Below are 21,554 nucleotides of genomic sequence, written 5' to 3'. Positions count from 1 at the left end.
GGAAATCTGCTCAGAACTTCTCCTTCGAAAACTGTGTGGGAATCCTTCTCAATATTTGTTTGAAATCAACACATTGACTTCTTTTAAATTTTTCTAAAAAAAAAATTATTGAAATTGTTATAACCCTTAAAATGCTTCCAAGTCTCAGAGCGTGACAATTATGACTCCACGACTCATAAGTATAATATTTATTTTTTTCAAACCTGTTATCTTGAAAAAATTTCAAAATCTCACATTTGAATTATTTTTACTCCAAAGATTGTTATTAATCACAAATTTTGAAAGAAAAAGGTCTAGTTTCAGACTCTACACAAATTTTAAAGCTCCAGAATCTTGGGAATCTTCTTAAACCACTTTTTTATGCTTTCTGTAAATTCCGTTAAGCACGTTCTTAAAAATGCGTTCAATTTCGTTTTTTTTTTTTTTTGTTGAATATTAACAACTGGGAATTTTTTAAGATTTGAACAGGGAAAACCGGGAATTTCAAAATGAAAATTCACTGGCCACCCTGCGTTTATTTTCAGATTTTTCAAATATGTTTCAGCTTTTCTTTAAAAAAAAAAGCCAAAACTGCTACTTAACTTACTAAAGGCCATCAATGTCTCCATTGTACACTATTGCAGCATCGTACATGCAAAAGTGGAATATCATGTTCATTGTTGTATGTTTTGTGGAAGCTGATATTTAAGCCATTGAAGATTGAAATGATCATGACAAAAGTAGGATATAAAACAGAAATAACGTTTGGAATTATAAAACAGATTTCTTGAGCATAATTTTACTTTTAACTCAATTTACAATCGAAACTAATTATCATTTACAAAATAAATTTGTAACATTTTAATGGTTTTTGTTATTTTATCTACCATGAAAATTTGATAAGCTCCAAGATCGAAACAAATTTTCCAAATTTAAGAATAAGGATTATTTTTTTAAGGCTGAGATCCCGACATATTTTTTGAATTGATTTTTTTTTTAATATCATGGACTGAGAAAAATCTTCAATCTTGGATTTTTTTTTCTTTTTTTTTTTTTTTTTTTGTTCAATTTTTGGATTTAAAAAAAAATTACAACATGGATAAATTTTAAAAATGTTGAAATTTTTTAGAATTTAAAACAAACAAAATGAGCCTTGGAAAATTAGCAAGGCCTTAAAATCAAGACATATTTTCGGGATCCTGGCACCGAGCCTAGCACTTTGCAGTATGTTCGTGAAGATTTATAAGATTTTTAAGGAGAATTCAAAAGACATTTGACCATTCCTAACATTTCTTTAAGTATCTTGGAATTCTGGGTTACCTTAGAATTCTCAATGACTTTAGAGTTCTTAATTGCCTTAAAATTTCTGAATTTGATGGTTATTTTGAAAAGAGTTTATAGGAGAGTATGAGACGAATTCCTTGTGAATTCAAAGGAGCATTCCAAGAAATTAGGAGTAGAGTTCCATCGTAACTCGGATGATACTTGCATGGAGATAGTGTGGAGAAATCAATTAGAATCAGGAAGAGAAATCATAGAAAATTCTTAAGATGACTTTTAAGGAACGTTGAATTCAAGGAATTTCTGGGAGCATTTGTAAGGAAATCTGAGAATATTATAATGGGTATGCTAAAAAGAATCTATTAGGGAATCATTAAGAAAATTTCAATGGAATTCTGACGAATGTTTCTATGGAATTCCGCGATGAATTATAATTAAATATTGACGAATTTAAAATGAATTCTGAGAGAAGGGTGTAGTATACTCCAAGATTTCATATAGAATAATGCAGACAAAATTAAGCGAATCTTGGGAATTATTACCAGTTTGAGGGAATTGTGGAATTGTATAGTCATTTCTAGGAGATTTCTAAAGAAATTTCGTACTACGAATGGTCTGCAGAGAACGCCTAGAATGTTATTGAAAAGGTTTGGAGATTATCAATATTATTGTTGGGGAACTCAAAAAGGAAGTATGATAAAATTCTAGGATGATATCATGTGAAGAGTTCCAAGGAAATTCAGACTAAATAGCAAACATTTTCATGACCTGGGACACAGGTAAAATATAAAATACAGAATATAGAATTATTTCAAGATTATGGGACTAAGTAAGGATTTGATCTCTGCTTCTGCTTGATGAATTTTTCATAAAATTAAAATTGGTGTTGTGTGTTGTACGTTGTCTATTAAAATGTCAGTAATGCTTAATCTCTGGTTACTGGTAACTTTAGTATTATAAAGAACTAATCAAAACTTTGGGACATAACATGATACTAAGATGCATGAAATAGTAAAGACTAAATAAAAAAATAGTTATAAACTCATTATACTTTTTAAAAAATCCATCCATCCAAACTTGCTCGATTCTTTGCTTCTTAATATTTTCAAATAGGTTACAGTTTAAAAAAAAAACATTGTAAAAATATTAAGTTTTTTTTTTTACATAAGGCTCAACTCCATTTTTAACACTGTACGGATATTCAAACTTTTTAGACGCATTGTGGAAATACTTTTCTTAGCTTTTTCATGGTTATGGTACATGAATTTGATTTCAATAGCATTATTGTCGCTACAGTTGAAACCCACTAGCAAAATCAATTATACTCTCTTTCTAAACGTTGTACATCGCGTCGTAAGAATTGCGCTTGAATCGCACAATGATACGCTATAATGCGCACTACTTCCGATACTATCTATAACGTATAGATCAAGAGTAAAATCGATTTTCGCTGGTGCGTTATTCCAGTTTTCATCTGTAGCAACAATATTTTAAAATAGGATTTTTACGTATTTGGCTGTTTCTGAGCATTCCAGATTTTTCCAGATTTTATATTCTAACAGTAACAGATTTTCTTGAAAATGACCTGGCAATGCTGGCTGCAGCCCACATAGAAGGAAGAAGAAGTCGCACCGCTATTGATTGGAGTCAGTAGCTCTTCGTGAGTCGCTGTGGGCCATCTATGTCAAGTGCGTCATACTAAAGATTGAAAACCCCGCTCAAATTCCTATTCCTACACAAAACCCAAGCTCCTGCTGCAGTTAACAAATAAGATTTATTATATAAGACCACGTAGTCCTACGTCACCATTGCGTACAATTCCATAGAGCTGTCCCTTGTAGTTTTTTTTCTAGATTTAAACACATTTGATAAACTATACGTAAACAACTCTTCATCATAAAAAATAAACCTTTTAATTCTTTGATATGATATTACGTAAGAAGGGATCAACCCCCCTCGCCTCGATATCTGCTTAGTACATTGCAGATTTTAAATAGTACTCTCAACTTCAAAAATCATTTCAGGTGGTATAGTGGTAAGTGTGACTGCCTCTCACTTCAAAGGGCCTGGGTTCAATCTCAATCGCCATCCATTGGATTTTCTGAGGCATAAAATTGGAAGGGAAATTTGGAAGGGAAGTAGAGTCGTTGGTCCCCGGTCCATGACTTGATGGGTCGATAAGTACACACAAAAAATTATCGTTAATGAAATTAAAAAACCATGGGTAAAATTAAAAGTTTGCATTGGTTCTTTTTGGTAGAAAGTCGTTGGCATTCATAACAAAAGTCAGCCTATTGTCAGTTCAAAAGTTACGTGCCCCCTACTTTTAAAAGTAGAAACTTTCAAAATAAATTGTAGAGCTGTCAAATCAAAAGCTTGACAGTGTTAAATTTAAAAGTGTATTATTTTTTATTCAAACTAAACTTTCAACATAAAAGCTTTGTATACTTATATTGACATATGTGCCACTTTGATTTAAATATATAAAATATGTTTAATTTAAATAACCCAACAAACAATTCACAGTCACAAACAAGCATACACATTGAATAAATGCTGTATAACAGTGTACAATGCTGAATAAAACAGGATGTCGAATTATGTGCTGAAAAAAGTTCATTGAGATCGATAGATGCGCCTTTATTCCGCCGTTTGCTCTGATATGATTAATTTACTAATTAAAAGCTTTATAAACGTTGACTGTCTTCCTGATTCAGAACCAGAAGTTTGATCTAATAACAAACTGAATAAGTGTAATTTGCACATGCATTGTCGCTTTAATTTGACTGTTTTCAATTGCTTTTATAAAATGCTATATTAGACGTCTTATAAATGTTTTCTAGCTCCATTATTAAATTTCATTGCATTGCTTTACAATATTGCTGAATAATGGTGAATACAGTCAGCAAAATAGCTCTTATAGCACTATGCGCCCATGTTTTAATTTCATGCTTTGTAAATGCTTTATAAACGACGTATTAGATTCATTATTCCACAACACTGCCCAAAAAACAATTCAGAGTCACAAATGAGCATATAGATTGAATAAATGCTTTATAACAGTGTACAATGCTGCATAAAACAGGTTGTCAAATTATGTGCTCAGAAAACCACATTGAGATCGATGATGCGCCTTTATTCCGCTCATTGCTCTGATTTGATTAATATACTTATTAAAATCTTTACAAACGATGACTGTCTTCCTGATTCAACACCAGAAGTTTTATCTAATAACATACTGAATAAGTGTAATTTGCACATGCATTGTCGCTTTAATTTGACTGTTTTCAATTGCTTTAATAAAATGCTTTATTAGACGTCTTATAAATGTTTTCTAGCTCCATTATTAGATTTCATTGCGTTGCTTTACAATATTGCTGAATAAAGGTGAATACAGTCAGCATAATAGCTCTTATACCATTATGCGTCCATGTTTTAATTTCATACTTTGTAAATGCTTTATAAACGGCGTATTCATTCATTATTCCACAACACTGCTTCAGGCTAACAACAAAACGAAATTGGTAGCATAGTGGTTACCGTTTCTGCTTTCCAAGTAGAAGGTCGCGAGTTCAATCCCAACATCAACCCTTTTTTTTATTTATTTTCTACGCCTAATTAATTTCATAGATCATAGATCGAATCACTCACGACAACCAATTCATAGATCTATCGAAAAGAATAGCATCCTTTGCATCGAAATTAGAGAGATGGAGAGGTATCGTTGGTCTAATGTTAAACAACTATGAATGAATTAATCATTCTCACATCTCCTTGAATAAACTAGAGTTACGGCTGGAAGTGCTGATAGGTTTTCAGATGCAAGCTTTTATTGCTTATTTAGCTGCCCATATGATGTAATCTAGGATAGCTCAGATGGCAAGGCAAGCGGCTGGTGATCGGAAGGTCATGGTTCGAATCCCATATAACGACATGTGTGTGTACAGTATGTAATAGATTTTCTAGATCTTGTGTGGTGGGTGCGTGCTTCGACCGAAATAAATGACACAACAATCACTAACGAGAACACAACCCCTGCTCTTCTGTGCCGTTCTTATTTTCGGATTAATTATCCCGTAGTTGAATAATCGTTTAATATTATAAATGTATAATAGTGTCTTATTAAATATTATTTCACATGAGAATCAAGCGTCTATATACACCTTTATAACATCGCTGTTTAAGGAAGTAATGGTGTCTAATAAACGCTGAATAATCCAAAATTTGATCGAATAAGCTCTTGTAAGTCGAATAAAAGCTTCTGGACATACCTTGTTCAACACCAAATATTTCGATGTTGTGGTTGAATAAATTCTCCAGATTTATGTGAACAAAGCCTGAACAGAAGTTATTATTAAAAATAGTACAAGTATTATTAAGCATGAAGTGGAATAAAATCGTCAAGAAGTCGTTTCTTCAATAGGCAATTGTTTGTTGGGAAAAGCATTTTCAACATCAAAATATCATTTGTCATCTTTTTTATTGTATACTGAATATCAAAACTTTTAAATAACTGTTTTTATTTTTCAATGTAAAATAGTTTTACATTACCTAACATAATGATATGTATCCATATCGACGCACCCATTTGTCTTTCAAATTAAGCTGCAAACCCAACATACTGACAGATGCCTCAAACTGACCATTTCCCTGCTGCTGTTGTTTCCTGCGGGACTCCTCCATTACATAGATAGCAGCAGTGTTTGAGAAATGTACAGTTGCTGTTGTTTATGCTGTTCAAACGCAGGGTGTTCAAGAAGTAGATAACTTCCTCGAGCAGGTCCGATCACTACAGCTTCCTGGCTTGGTGATATGAGAATGAAATTGACTAAAATCAAATAAAATCACGTTGTACATGTATGCATGCGTGTTGAAGGAAATGATGCATCTACCTGCTGGCAGCGAAGAGCGATTCGCAAAGCCCATATCCGACAGAAGCACCCCTTGTCCGATTGTGTTGCTTCATGCCATTCGAGATGATGTATCAAGTGCTAACAAAATTACAGTGAACAAATGTGCCGTTGCATAATTCATCCTGAAAATATGATAAAGTTTGCTCAAATATTCGGCATAAATCGCATTTGTGCTTACACAATAACGAGTTCGGTGTCTCAAATTTACTCCAGTAGAGCTGATCAGACTTCCAGGGAAACTCAACTGACTCGGGGACCGGTCCCACCGTTTGGGACAAATCAATGTCCATGACGGTGAGATCATCCAAACATCCACCAACAGCAACTGGTGCGGACTACGTAGACCACGATCCTTCGCATCCACGCTGTGACTTGACGACCGGCTTGGTCAGTATAAGTAACGAGCATTCCAGTTTGCTCAATATGACTTGGATAGCAGAACCAATCCGGATTAACGTTCCATTAGTGGTACTTACGGAAGCGATAAAACTAGGGTGAAAAAGTAACCTGAAATTGTGCAGAAAAATCATGGAATCAATCAAATTTATTGGATCCAACAAAAACTCAATAAAATTTTAATAACCTTTACAGGAACAATAACATTTTTTTTAAATGTTCACGCAAACCTTGAAAATGGTAGCAGCAATGCTAGATTTCAGATAGTATATATATTTTATTTTACGAAATTTTGCCACTTCTAATTTCCACTAGCGGTCAGAGTGACAAAGGCGGGAAATGCAAATGAGGGTTCAGGGCTGCCAGTAAAAGTTGATATGAACACATATTATTGAAAGTTGAACAATTTTTCTTTCAAATAATGAACTTTTAAAATTACAAGCCAAAATTGAAAGAAGTTCTTTTAAACTCATAGCGTGACTTTCATTTTGAATATATTAGTAGTTAAAACTACGAATTATGAGAAACTTTCAATTTGAAAATACATTATTATTATTGATACAGTTTTTATATTTTGTGTGTAGGGTCCAGGCTAGGGAGCTGCCTCCCATTCCTTGGACAAGGTACGCAGTACGGAAAACAAGATTGATGGAAAACAAAAAAAAATTAATGGCAATGCCACACTTCATCACAAGCAACAAATCAAAAATCAAAATGAGCAACCTGTCCATCACATTTATAGCTCCCATTTTAGTAAGATCTTGATGCCAGTTTTTTACAACCCTTAAACAGTAAACCACCTGAAAAGTGCTACCATCTCTTGCACCACACGTCTTATTCACTATTCTCAAAGCAAAAAAAAATAACCACCCCAATCAACAACCCCATCAAACGGTCTCTCGATTTGAATCGCGCATAAAATTATCGTCATGATCTCCAACGGTATCTTTTTTTGTGGATCAAACTCCATATTGTCTATATTTTCGCATGATTGCACTTCAATTACAACCTGCTTAATTCAATTACCACGGTTTCGCATACGTGAGCCGAGCCTAATATAAATCTATACCACAGCTCATTCCAAGCACTCTAGAAGAGAATGAAGCCGCAGTGACTTCACAAGCCTATAGTGTCTGCTGTGGCGAGGGCCACCTTGTTTTCGGTCGATGACGGCACAATCTTGATTGAATGGGTTTCGAAATACATGTATCATCCGCACCCATCCACACTCCACAATTGCGGCTGGTTGGGAGGTCGGTCAATAATTGGCGTGTGTACATGGCTTCCAATTGCAAACGAATATAAAAAAAATAAACCGAAATTGGTCTCGGTGATTGACACCGATTGATAATGCCATTTTCCAACCGAACCGCGAGCGAGCGCACGAGCCATTGCGAACACACATGATGGGTGGCACCTTGTTGAAGAGCAGTACAACCCCACAACCAATCGATCATCGCCAATTGCTAGACTCTAGAGAGTGTGATGCGCACTGCCATTCGGAACATTAACCACTGTTTCTCGGTTGTTTAATGCACCAAAAATCAATAAAAATTAAAAGCGATCGAGCTTACTTTTGACTGAGTTGAAAGGCGGTGAGATGGGTAGATCTGCAATCATCACCTCATTACCGATTGTGGAATGTTGGTGTGACTGCTGATTGGTGGTTGCTTGCTCTTCTGTCAGCGACATCTAGAATTTGTTGAATATCCTACATTAACCATTTAGTCAAACTTCTGCATTCCTTTTTTAGATGTCTCTGCTGTTGTTTGCGGTGACATCTATCGGAAACTACGCATAATCTGTTTTCCGATAATGAGCCATTAAGTCAAGGCTGTTTTTCACAAAGATGGTGCTGGTTCATTAGTAGTACGTAATAAAATCTCCAAATAGAAATTTGGAATTTTGATGCATATTCTGGTCAAAAAAGACGACGACAACCTTCACGCTAAGATCAGTTTACCTAGACGGTACAAAGAGATTACCGAGATTGGCCGTAAATTGCACAAACTCACATATGGGTAAATTTTTTTAACCCAAATATGGGTTCTTGTGAACCATAAATGATTTATTTTTATGAAAATTTGATTTAAATTTACCCATATTTGGGTTAAAAAATTTACCTATACCTGAGTTCGTGCAGTTTACGCCTGATTTGGGTAAAGTAAACCTATATTTGGGTTATCTGATCTTAGCGTGTTAAGAAATCATTCTTAAGCGCTGGCCAGACTGTGCAGTTATAACCACAAACGAAGTGACAGACGGAGCGGCTCGAAAACTTTGGTGACTAACCTGCTATTTCAATTTTTCAGTGTACGACATAGCAACACCACTACTACTAGATTGTACCACATGGCAACACTACTACTGGATTGTACTAGCATTTTCACCAAATGTATTAGAATGTTTTGGTTCTATCTCTTTCACTCTACTCAAAACAGAAATGCATAAAAAAAATGACAAAATGATACACTCTTTGTCAAAGAATCACTGTACACAAAATCAACTTTGTTCAAATCAAAACAAAAAAACTAACCCATCTGGTGGATGATGGCACAAGCTTCCAAGAAAATTCTATTAAAGTGAACCACATTATTTTAATGGATTTCTTCGCCAGTTAGTCGTCTGTCACTTCGTTTGTGGTTATAACATGTTATAACGGTTGTCAAAAAATTTCAACACAGAAACCACCATCAAGATAGCGCTATAACATGTTATAACTCTGTAGTCTGAACGTACTATTAGACTTTGTCTTTCAGTTTGTTCCTGGAAATTGTTGTTAAACAAGTCACAATTAGATAAATAAGGTTTTTTTTCCGATAAATTTTTTAGCCGCTTTACTACCAGTCCCCAGAGAGCCGAAAAATCCAAATTTGAGAGAGAAAATTCTCTCTCACGAGCTCAATCTCTCAACATGCCATGTATTTTGATTTCGATTTGTGATTTCCTCTCACAGACTAAAAAAAAGAGTACCTGACACCGCACACTAACTTTAGATTACTGGAGTCAGTAAAATATTACTGGGTTTTTGAATTGCGGATCGCCCAGTTATCATCACAAAAATAATTTGCATAACCGAACTGTCCGTAAAGTCAATCTGTCAAAAATAACTGTTGATTCAGTAATTGGTTTGAGTTGCGTATACTGGAAAACCCAGTATTTTGTTTTGTTTATTTTGCTGCAATTTAACTGATAAGACAGTTATTTGGTTCATTATTGTACCGTGTTACCCAGTTGTATTAAAAGTAGATAATGTGCAGTCATAAAAGTACGAATCCTGGTGCAATTCACCGTTTATAATATGCCAATTAATATGACGACTTAATCCCTTGACGTACCCCGGAACAGCGCATCGACAGTGAAAGCAAACAATGCAAACATCGATTTTGTTAATCAAAACTTGTTGGAGATCAAGGAACTGCAAAAAGGGTAAATAATAATTGTTGGTACTAACGAAATAGTACTTCAATTTCGCTGTCGAGCTTTCTCAGTTCCGTCATGATACAATTCATGATATAATTAAAATTTTAACAAAACTGCGCGATTAAACACTTGCTCCCGGATTTTACTGAAGCTAAAATGGCGGCAGGAATAAAATTGACAGGTTATAGTTTTACAATTCGTGGTCGGTAAAACAAGATGGCTATTTTGCTGACCAGTCGGTAAAAAAATAAAGACTACTTAATGTACAGTAATTATTTTTACTGACTTTTCGTGAAATCACGAAAATTTGGATATTAACGACTTTCTCAGTAAATAAATATTCTGTGTACAGTATTTTGCATCAAACGATACCGAAGTTCAGTTTGTGTTTTACAGAACGTCGGTTATTCACCTGATTTAAACTGAATTTTCAGTAAATCTTTCGTTTTACGGTGTAAGCCCAGTACAAAAAAATACCGAACAACTAAATGCTAGATTAGTGTGCGCAGAACATGTCGGGTACCTCTACATATGCATTTATATTAACCATCAAACCCAAGCAACACACTTCCATCGAAATGAGTTGCTGCAACTTGATTGTGACTGGAATAAGTTGCACAAAAGTAACCACAATTGTTCAGTGACAAGTGTGCTGCTAGGGGAACTCTCTCCTTTTGACATATTCTGCACAAAAGATACTTTCTGTCCCGCCCCATTCATTAAAAACGGCGCCAGGCTGTCAGGGGCGGAGTTTCGAAAGTATTTTTTGTGCAGAATATGTAAAAAAGGAGGGACTTCGGATGATAATCTAAATGCATATGTATAGGTCCCAGAGGTACTCTCCTCCCCTTGGATAATGTCTGGAGCCACCGATGCATTGCAATGGTTCAGATATCTCATGCAGTCAACCATTTGTCCGATAACTACTTCGTATGTATCTTCATAACAACATTTAAATTACCACTCATTAACCACTTCCATCTCTCTCTTTCCATCTATCCCTCTCTAAAAGCGTTCCGATCTTCAAAAACCTCCCGGAGGACACGCTGTGCAAGATTTCCGACGTGCTGGAAGAGTGCTACTACCAGAAGGGCGACTACATCATCCGCCAGGGGGCACGCGGCGACACCTTCTTCATCATCTCCAAGGGTCAAGTGCGCGTGACGATTCGACAGCCGGACGCCCCGGAGGAAAAGTTCATCCGCACGCTCGGCAAGGGCGACTTCTTCGGCGAAAAGGCTTTGCAAGGGTAATTGAGTCGATCATCATAATGAGCGCTACGGCAAAGTACCTTTTAAATGTATTCTGTCTCACACAGGGATGATTTGCGAACGGCCAACATTATTTGCGACTCACCGGAAGGTGTCACCTGTTTGGTCATCGATCGCGACACGTTCAACCAGCTGATCTCCAATCTGGATGAAATCAAGAACCGCTACAATGACGATGCCGTTAGCGCCAAGAAGAAGTAAGTAGAATTCTTCCAGACAAGGTAGCCTTAAGCCGCGGTCAATTAGTATGGTAATTTTGCATCTAATCGAAAGCATTCCCACTCAAGGAGAAGTCGTGAGTATATCATCCCATTTAAAACGGGTTTCGATGGCATCAGGATGTCCCTTAAACTTATTCGTTTTTGTTCAATCGCACTAGGATCTACGAAGAGTTCCGTGACGTACGGCTATCGGATCTACGAGTGATTTCCACGCTTGGCGTGGGAGGTTTTGGTCGCGTCGAGCTAGTTCAGCTGGCCCAGGACAAAGCACGATCCTTCGCACTGAAGCAAATGAAGAAGTCCCAGATCGTTGAAACCCGTCAACAGCAGCACATCATGTCCGAAAAAGAGATCATGAGCGAGGTATGACATGAAACGGCTTGAAGTATTGGTTCGGTTACTAATCGTCGGTCCAACTTTTGCAGGCCAATTCCGACTTCATCGTGAAACTGTTCAAGACCTTCAAGGATCGTAAGTATCTCTACATGCTGATGGAGAGCTGCCTTGGCGGTGAACTGTGGACAATTCTGCGCGATCGCGGTCACTTTGACGATGGAACGACCCGGTTCTACACGGCCTGTGTTGTGGAAGCCTTCGACTATCTGCACTCGCGTAACATCATCTATCGGGACTTGAAGCCGGAGAACCTGCTGCTGGACGTGTCCGGCTATGTGAAGCTGGTGGACTTTGGCTTTGCCAAGAAGCTGCAATCAGGTAGGAATGAGTGAAAGATTGGTTGGTCTGTCCAACCGCGTTTCCATGGTTAATAGACGCTCGGTGAGAAGGAGTTAAGTTCTTACTACCGAAGATATGTCCCACTATATCCATAAACACTTTCCGCTACTTGCTTCGGTATTGTTCAAATACGCTACTAACTAATACTGGCCTTCTGTTGTCCGGAACCGACGAAACAAGTTCTGGGGATTCTTTAGTTTTAGACTTGAAGCTAACTTTATTGTCCATAACTTTTACATGTAGTAGTTTCTCAACTTCAAACCATTGATGAACAGCACTGAGATCTAATGTTAAATTCAAAATTCACAGGACGAAAAACCTGGACATTCTGCGGCACCCCGGAGTACGTAGCACCGGAAGTGATCCTCAACCGAGGCCATGACATCAGTGCAGACTATTGGTCACTTGGTGTGTTAATGTTTGAATTGTTAACTGGTAAGTGTCGGATGACGTTTCGCAAAAAAACCCAAACATTTCTAACGTAAATCGACCGGTCTTCTAGGTACTCCTCCCTTCACCGGAGCCGATCCAATGCGTACCTACAACATCATCCTTAAGGGTATCGACGCCATTGAGTTCCCCCGGAACATCACCCGCAATGCCAGTGCTCTCATCAAGAAACTGTGCCGAGATAATCCAACGGAACGATTGGGGTACCAGCGGGGTGGCATCAGTGAAATTCAGAAGCATAAGTAATTTCTCGAGACCAACTTTCTCGAACCAATCACCACTACAAACATCATCCTCTATTTCAGATGGTTCGATGGATTCTATTGGGAAGGTCTGCGGAATCGTACCCTGCCGCCGCCGATCCTACCGAAGGTCCAGAGCGTAGTTGACACCGCAAACTTCGATGACTACCCGGCCGATCCAGACGGTCCACCGCCAGATGATCTGTCGGGATGGGACGAAGAGTTCTAAACCACCCTGTTAGCGAACTTCTACCCAGGTTTCTTTAACCTTGTTTCATTTGTGTTAGAACAGATTAAATTCGGCTTGCCCTCTTTCATCAGCCAAATCCTCAAGACCAAGACAAGCCTAATTTCGTGACGACATAGATTTTAGCAAGCATTCGTTTATATGTGTATGTGGAATTTGACAAGATGATTCGAATATTTTCAAGAACCCCCTGAATAACAAACACAACCACAAAATATATACAGCAACAACTACTGGAAGCAATGGGTGAACGGTAATCGCGAGAATGATTCTTTGAGCCATAAACATACTTTTCAAATCCCGTCAGAATCAGAAAATATACTGCGAAACAAAGCACTACTATATGATGATTGACAATGAGAACGATTGGAGGTTGCGTGAGAGATAGAAAATTGGAATGTGTCTTCCTAATCATATTTTAACATGTAAACCATTTTATAAGAGCTATTTATCCTTCTAAAAGAAAAAAAAGAGAGAACTTGTATCCGTGCTATATTTTTAATCTGTTATTTTCTGTTTCATGAAATCGAGAAAAAAAATGCCTGAAAATCAAACGCCCTTCCGCAAAATAACATCCGAACGTAAAAATATACACAGCTAAAAGCAAAGCTGCAGTGTAGTTATAGCTATTTGGTTGATTCAAGTCATCCCTAATAATCCTCTTGCCTGTGTAAAGCATTGATTTCCTCTTGTTGTGTTATGAAATGTAATTTGATTTCTTTTTGTAAAAAATGTACATAAAAAGTTTTCTTTTATTAGAATCAATCTGAAACGAATCAAAGAAATGAAGCGGATGGCCCGAATACAATTTATTAACTATTATTTGTTTTTTTTTCAAACCCTGATTATGAATCAGAAATCAAGATGGTAACAATAAAAAACACACCAACACTTAAAAAACGACGCTGACAGGAGTATAGTTTAACTCATCCGAAATTTTCCCTGTTTCTAATATAAATCCCGAGTAAATTAGCGGCTTTTCAAAAAAATATTTAGGCTCTGAACCATTTGGCGGTTTATATTAACTTTTAAGTTATCGATTAACCCTGCTATCCAAGCCACCGTTGCCAGAATGTTTTAAAGCTTATCGGTAACAAAGGTTTTAAAAAATCGGTATTTATCGGTATTTACTATTTTAATTATTTTATATTTTTGGCGTTTTTGAAAGCGAAAATTTTAACTTTTGACCATGATCGGAATTCCGGAAGAAAACTCGGGGGAATGTTTGAATTAGCTTCTGGAGGAAGCTGAAAACAATAGCCAGAGAAAGAAGCTTTCCTGGAGGAAATTTGAGAAACTTCTGGCGAAAATTTAAAGAAACTCAGAAAAAAATCGAATTTCACATTGAAAGGAAGGCAGAAAAGTTTCGGAAACCGGAAATAAATTCCAGAAGTAGCCATTTCCAGAGGAAGCTCGGAAAAACCTTCCGAAAGAAGTCAAAAAAAACTGGACAAAATTCCAGAACTAGACGAAAGAAATTTCTGGGAGAAGTTTAATTGAACTTCCTGGAGAAGACGGACCAAACTTCTTGGAAACGCTGGCAGAAATTTCCTAAGGTAGATTGGAAAAAAAATCTGGAGAAAGTCGGAAGCCAGAGCACTTACGGATCTGTCGAAAGAAACAAAGACATCATTCCGGAAGAAAGAGCTCTTGGGAGATGTTCTAATGATCCAGAAAATTTTCCAAATTGTCATAAAACATCCCTGAAGACCCCGCAATGCCCCTGAAATTTTTGGAACATTCCTGAAATGTACTTTATTCATCTTTGAAATACTTGGAACTTCCCTGATTAAGATGAGACTATCGGAATGTCTCTAATCAACTTTGAAGGTTTCTAGACTTTCTTGAAGGTTTCGAAATTTTTTAAGCACTCTCACAATTTTCTTAAATTTATTGTAACATCAGCATTGAAGTTCCCTGATCTTCCCGATTTCTCTATTTTTTAAAAAATTTCGACACTGCCATCAATAAGCACGGAACTTCCCATAAAATGTTCTCACCATGTGCTAATGTTCGTGTAACTTCCCTTACGTTTCTTAAATTTGTATGAGCCCCTTGGAACATTGCTGAAGTTTTCAGCAATTGCCTGAGTTTTTCGGAACTCCTTTAAAATTTCAGCAATTTCCTTAAAATTTATTGATCTGTCCTGATGTTCTCGGAGTTTACTAATGTTCTCTCAATTCTCCTGAAACTCAAAAGTCTGAACTTTTCTGAAGTTTCAGAACTTTTTTAAAAGTTCCTGCAGCTAGTGTGGACCCGCAATCAAAATCTAGAAGCATCCCTGACGTTCCGGGAAGAATCATTCGAGTGAAGGCAAGAGAAGTCGAAATAAGTTTCCAAGAGGAATCGTAAATAGAAAATTCCAGGGGAAAGATGGAAGAAAATCCAGGAAGTTAAATAATGTTTAAAAAGTATTACCCGATTCCCCCGGAATTGCCAGAAAGAGCCATCGACTGTTTATCGATTCATTGGTAGCCAAAAACAGTGGGGAAATTGAAACATTAATCGAAAGAGTATCCATAAGACATTTTTGAAGATGAGCAAAAACTGAAATTTTTCAAACATAATAATTTATTGGGTCTATCATATTTTATCCATATTTTGAACATTGTATATTATCAAACATATTCCAAAGCATGAGCATGATCACAGCTATCATACATTTATGAATGTTCTTCTTGTGCTATGATGTGTTTTTCTTAGGGCGACCATACCCGAGCAAAGTTAGAGATCAAATTGAAATCAGAGTTTACTGTTATGATGTAACTTATTTTGAATAATCCATTTGATTTCATTTTGGTTGACTTAAGGTTCTACAAAGGGTAAGTAATTTTGTGTTCTTCTTCTTTTTTAAATATCATAAAATCATCATCATTAGTTTACACATACATTCATATATTATGAATACGAAAATTTAAAACTTGTATTTCGTGGGTAAAACACGAAAATTTCCTGGGTAAAACACATTCATTGTATTTACTTACTTGTGTTCTTCGAAGTATAGCACAATTAAACGCAATCGAATACACGAAACTCAAAACAACTGCTTCACAAAACTCTTGGTGAACAAAATTCATCACAAAGAAAACCATTTCTACTTTACTGCTTTGCTAGCAATCGTGAAAGTATCATTGAAACAGCGGTGCCAGATGTATTGCCTCTAGCAATGAATTTAAGTTTATTAAAACAATTAATTGCGAAGTCTGCCTTATTAACATAGATGAGTGGATGTCTTTAATGATGGATAAATATCAAAAACTGATTAAATAAAACATAAATGACCATTTTAAACATTTTACCGGTCCAATTAAAAAAGTCACAGAAGATTGAATTCAACACTAACAGGGTTGATGGCAGCAGTGCACGTAGCCTGTTATACACTTTCCCGCTCAGGGGTGTAAACAAACTTGCATACAGCGCAGTCTGGCAGTGCTTATGTTTTGTCTGCTACATTCTTATCCACTAGATAGTGTGACATCACATTTGCTGTTGTATTGAAATGAAGGAAGAAAAGAGATGGTTAAGTTTTCCTCACCATACCAGTTGATATTTATGAAAAATGGGCAGTTTTGGCGTGGGGACATGCACTTCCAATGAATTTTACCAATACATTTAGAAAATGATGATCGAAGAATATTTCATAAAGAAAAAGTGAACAAAATAATGACCCTTTGTAGACTTAACTATTTACTGATTTTGCATTCATAACGTATAACTGAATACGGGCCTGGCGTAAATGGTTAGCATCTATGCTTTTCACATCGAAAGACTTGATCTCAAATCTCACCTCGGCCTATTCACGAATGACCTAAAATGTGTTAAACAAAACAAATAAACAATAATCGTTAGTTCAACGACAGAAGAACTTAAATCAAATTTTAAGCAAGCAATTAACAGCAGAACTTCAAGTTAAGTTGCTTTGATTTAAAATGTCTTGACTGCATAATGAAAGCTCAATATGAAATCAGACTTCTGTCGCGACAATTGAAATCAAAATGAGTCTTCATTATGATAGGAACTGCAAACATTAGTATCGATTTGCTTTCATTTTGTTAACCGACTTTGCTCGGGTATTGCCCCTGTTGCCAACGCCCCTCGTCTGTGAGCCTACCCAGGCTTCCAAAAAGTACAGCCTCCTCGCGACAGTTGGTTTATATCCTGAATTTATTGACTGTTGCTTTGTGTGCTTTACTACCGCTTGCTACCGTACGTTCAGATCTGAATTCGAAGTGTATTGGTAACAGCGCACGCACGAACGAATGAAAGCTGTATTAGAACAGTCGCATCTATACCCGCTTTGCTCAAATCATCGTGCTTGGAACGTAGTGAACCGAATGGGCTGTATTTATGCATTTCTTTATGACCAGGTTCTCAATGTTTCTGTCGTCATAACAGCCTTCACAAACCGACGACATCCCTCAGCTTACCCAAGTGGCTGTCACGAAAAGGCTGTCACGAGACATTATATACAATTGATATACGGCAGTGGAGTATGGAAGAAACCCAGAAGAATGATCCCGAACAGATATGTCGGCCCGATGTCGGATCAATGTATGGTCAATTTATGGTCGACGTCGGCCAAATGTCGGGTCGATGTCGGGTCAATTCTGTGTTTATGTCGGGTCAATGTCGGGCCAACATCGGGTTGGGTTTTGGTAGAAGTCAGGTTGGTGTCGGGTAGGCTTATATTTTTCGCCGGAGACCGTGCGTTTTAAAAAAAATATCGGATGAAAATTTTGCAATGGGCAGCACGAACGTGATAGCAACCGAACGAGCTACGGCGCCACACTGATGGTGGTAAGCTCCAACCGGTATTATCCTCGGATTAAATCCCGATCAAGAATGTCCGGCTGGTTTGATGTCGACATCAGAGTTAATCAACATAATTCTGAGCAAACATTTTTCAGATCGTATGATCTGTTGGCCCGACATTGACCCGACATAAACACAGAATTGACCCGACATCGACCCGACATTTGGCCGACGTCGACCATAAATTGACCATACATTGATCCGACATCGGGCCGACATATCTGTTCGGGATCATTCTTCTGGGTTTCTTCCATACTCCACTGCCGTATATCAATTGTATATAATGTCTCGTGACAGCCTTTTCGTGACAGCCACTTGGGTAAGCTGAGGGATGTCGACAGGGACGGTATTAAAAGTTAATCCGAGTTGGAGCTTACCGCCATGATAGTGTAGTAGCAGTCTTAAGCAAACCTCACACGCATCAATATATTGACGCGATAATATTGATGATGTGAATTCAGAAATATTGTCAATCTCAATGTATTGACGTCAATATAGAATGTATTGACAATACGATTATTGTCAATAAAAGCAATCGTGTAGGGTTTACTTTACGACATTCAAACAAAATTTCAAAGACAGCAGCAACGAATCGGCAGTTTGACGGACTGCTTGTTGTATGTACGAAGAAAGTTACGAATGATCATCCGAGGCTGTCATAGCCGAACGAACAAAATACATGAATAAGAACAAGCTGTCGTGAACAGCACAAGACGACAACGTTGCATGTCGTATAACAGCCTCACTGTGGGCTGTCGCTTATAGCTCAATCTCAAGGCTGTCGTAGGAAAAAGAAAGCTACAGCCGTTGGAATACTGTCATGAAGGTGTATTCATATCTGAGCGTACATTAGCGGAGCGGAGCAAAATTTGCGTTGAAATGAGAGAGACAACTAGTACTTTTCCCCCTCTCGTACCTTCGCAAAATTTCGCTCCGCGTGTGAAATATCGCTTAGATCTTAATACACCTTGAGGCGGTACTTTTGGTATGCCTGAGGCTGAGCCTACCTCCAAATCAACACTTCGGTACCAACTGAACAAGCGAAAGCTGACAAAACGAGATCATGGAGAAGAACAAAGAGTGCTTATAACAGCTTATAACAAAGCTGAATTGGTGTGACACGATGTCGAAAAAGATTATCCAAATTTATTTGCCTAGCTTTCGCGTATATATTTACATTTAAACCTAAATTTGTTTGCATTTAAACCTAAATTTGTTATTCTACACGTGCAGTGAGTTAAACATATAACAGTTTTGTTTATTGAAGTGCTAATTAAAATGAAATTTATTATCCTAGAAATTGTTATAGGTTAAGTTGATTTGCACTCTGCCTTGAGCCGCCTCTAGACAGAAAAGAAAACTATAGTTATTCTGCACAAACCGGTAAATTTGATAACTAAAAGTTTAATTTGAATATTTCCAGACCCCCTTTACTCTTTGGAATTTATAGAGACAGATAACAGCGCCAATAGGTCTTTGGCGATACAACGTTGAACTGCAGCGTTGGAAGAAAACACGCACACCATCATCTATACATTTACGAACCCACACCACTGACCGGAGGGTACAGCGCAAATCAAAACACGAAGTGGTGTCATTACTCATCGTCATCACTCAGCTTCGGCAGCTTTAAGTGCACCCCACACTACAGAAGTTTTGTCAATGTTTCCATCAATAATTTCATGTCAATATTTTCTACAATATTTTCTGGGGTTCATCAATACAGGGTCGCTCCTCACTAACATTTATGTATCCGATGGAATATTGCGAGTCAAATCACAACCACCTTGACAAAAGTTGCCTAGAAACAGGCACCATCTGCTGCTGTAGTCAAACAGAAGGAGAAAATGAGGGGAAATATTGAAACATGAAATCAAACTTTTCTAATTTTACGTCAATATGTTCATCAATATTTCCGTCGTCAATATTTGTATCAATATGATTGTCAATACTTTTGAGTATTGACAATATATTTGCCCGTGTGGTGCTTGCTTTAGTTTACGATTTAATTCGCCGTCATTGAAAAATACCTTCTTTATAAAATAGAAAAGTAATCATTATTCCAACGTAATTTTTGAATTGGCGTCTTGCAGTGAAACTTTTCCAAGATTTCGCCACCTACATTTCGAAGTGAGAACTACTAGAAGGAGGATAGTTTCCAAATTCTCCAAGTAAAACAGACGATTTTTGGGGCAAATCGGTCCATAAAGAAAAACTAATAATTTCCGGTGGATACTTTTGCTTGAATCGTGTAAGAAAACGTGTTTGCAAACTAACTGTTATTATTTCGGTATGGATCGGAGATGTTTTCATGGAAAATTATGCATAACAAGTTTGCACCCACAGGGAGAGGTTACCTCCTGCGCAGCTGCATTTTTCAGAAAATGGTGAATATGTGCGATTTCCACTAGGATGAAAGTGGAAATTAAGTGAATTTACTTAGGAAAGATTGTATCATGCTGGTGATAATGAAAATGGTTGTATAGGACGCCAATATTCGATAAATGTTCATTTTAGCCTTTTTTAGGTAAACAGATTGATACTCACAATTTTCGACGGAAAACGCAACGGAACTTGATTTACTCAACACGCACCATACTATAAAATGGTGCTAGATGGTCTTCAAAGTGATAACAAGATGACAAATCATCTTTATTTTGAGTAATTGAGTAATTTACTTCTGTTTACCATCATATTTACGATGCAGCATTGATGGAGCCGTGAAATGAAATGAATATATCTTATGAAAGTTCACCTGGAAAAGTCAAAGATGCACATCAGTCTGATCGTAAAAACGTTTTCTTCTTCAATTCGAATGTTATATTGGAAGGATTTCACGTAGGCTTGATGAAAATTATGATTTAATGCTAATTTTCACGAATTTTATATGCAGTCTGTCAACATTATCATCATCATGCAGTGGTGACATCTGCGTTGAGCTTTTGCGGCAATCTTCCAATAGCCAATAGCGTGCAGCGTTCAGGGGTTTGACATATAGCTGCATACACGTACTCAACATCAAAACAACAAAACATATCAGGGTACCGCTAACAACGTTGCAGATGTTCGGTACGCAGCAAACTTAGGCGATATGACAGCCATATCCGCATCCCCTGGCAGCGTTGGCCAAGGAAGACGGCATATTTTATTACGTTTGTTTAGCAATGATTTCGATACGTTGCGTTTTTTCCATGTATACTTCTATGCAACTTCTATTATGTTGAGCAACAGCTTCATAAATCATCAATTCTCGATTACTTTTTCGAAGGGACGTATCTGCATTTATTATTGTTTTCTCAAGGTTTTCTGATGCGTATAACGTGGTAATGATTGAAAATGGATGCATTCATAACGAAGTGAGAATCTTGCTATCGCAATATAATGATGATGACATCGATCATCCTCTTCCCTCGGCTGATCATCAACGTCCACGCTGGCATATGTCATGCTGACACCTATCATTTATTGAGCCCTGGTGGTAAAGTTGGCGGGGAACTCCCAACAGTTTCAATGTGCACTCACGAGATGGCACTGCGATCACATAAGGGTGGTGTTCGAGGAATTGATTTGTAGGATATCTTGTT

At 37.2% G+C, this 21,554-nt stretch overlaps 1 protein-coding gene across 5 annotated transcripts in view; it reads left to right on the top strand.

The window, feature by feature from the left end:
* Positions 1-21,554, top strand: part of for (cGMP-dependent protein kinase for) — a 690,301-nt gene that overhangs the window by 475,243 nt on the left and 193,504 nt on the right. For 4 of the 5 annotated variants that reach the window (XM_065234649.1, XM_065234657.1, XM_065234666.1 and 1 more), the window contains 7 exons: positions 11,005-11,241; positions 11,311-11,460; positions 11,643-11,847; positions 11,910-12,198; positions 12,529-12,654; positions 12,722-12,911; positions 12,975-13,373. In XM_065234649.1, the coding sequence (XP_065090721.1) occupies positions 11,005-11,241; positions 11,311-11,460; positions 11,643-11,847; positions 11,910-12,198; positions 12,529-12,654; positions 12,722-12,911; positions 12,975-13,140 (1,363 nt within the window). In that variant the 3' untranslated portion in view covers positions 13,141-13,373. Of the gene's footprint in view, positions 1-11,004; positions 11,242-11,310; positions 11,461-11,642; positions 11,848-11,909; positions 12,220-12,528; positions 12,655-12,721; positions 12,912-12,974; positions 13,374-21,554 lie in introns of those variants that run through there. The other variant, XM_065234639.1, reaches the window with a different exon arrangement.

The sequence above is a fragment of the Ochlerotatus camptorhynchus genome, unplaced genomic scaffold (genome assembly GCF_037179485.1).
Source record: "Ochlerotatus camptorhynchus isolate MF236.1 unplaced genomic scaffold, CSIRO-AGI_Acam_v1.1 ptg000038l, whole genome shotgun sequence".
Lineage (NCBI taxonomy): Eukaryota > Metazoa > Arthropoda > Insecta > Diptera > Culicidae > Ochlerotatus > Ochlerotatus camptorhynchus.
Note: the sequence above shows the minus strand (reverse complement) of the source record. Positions and strands in the feature narration are given on the sequence as shown.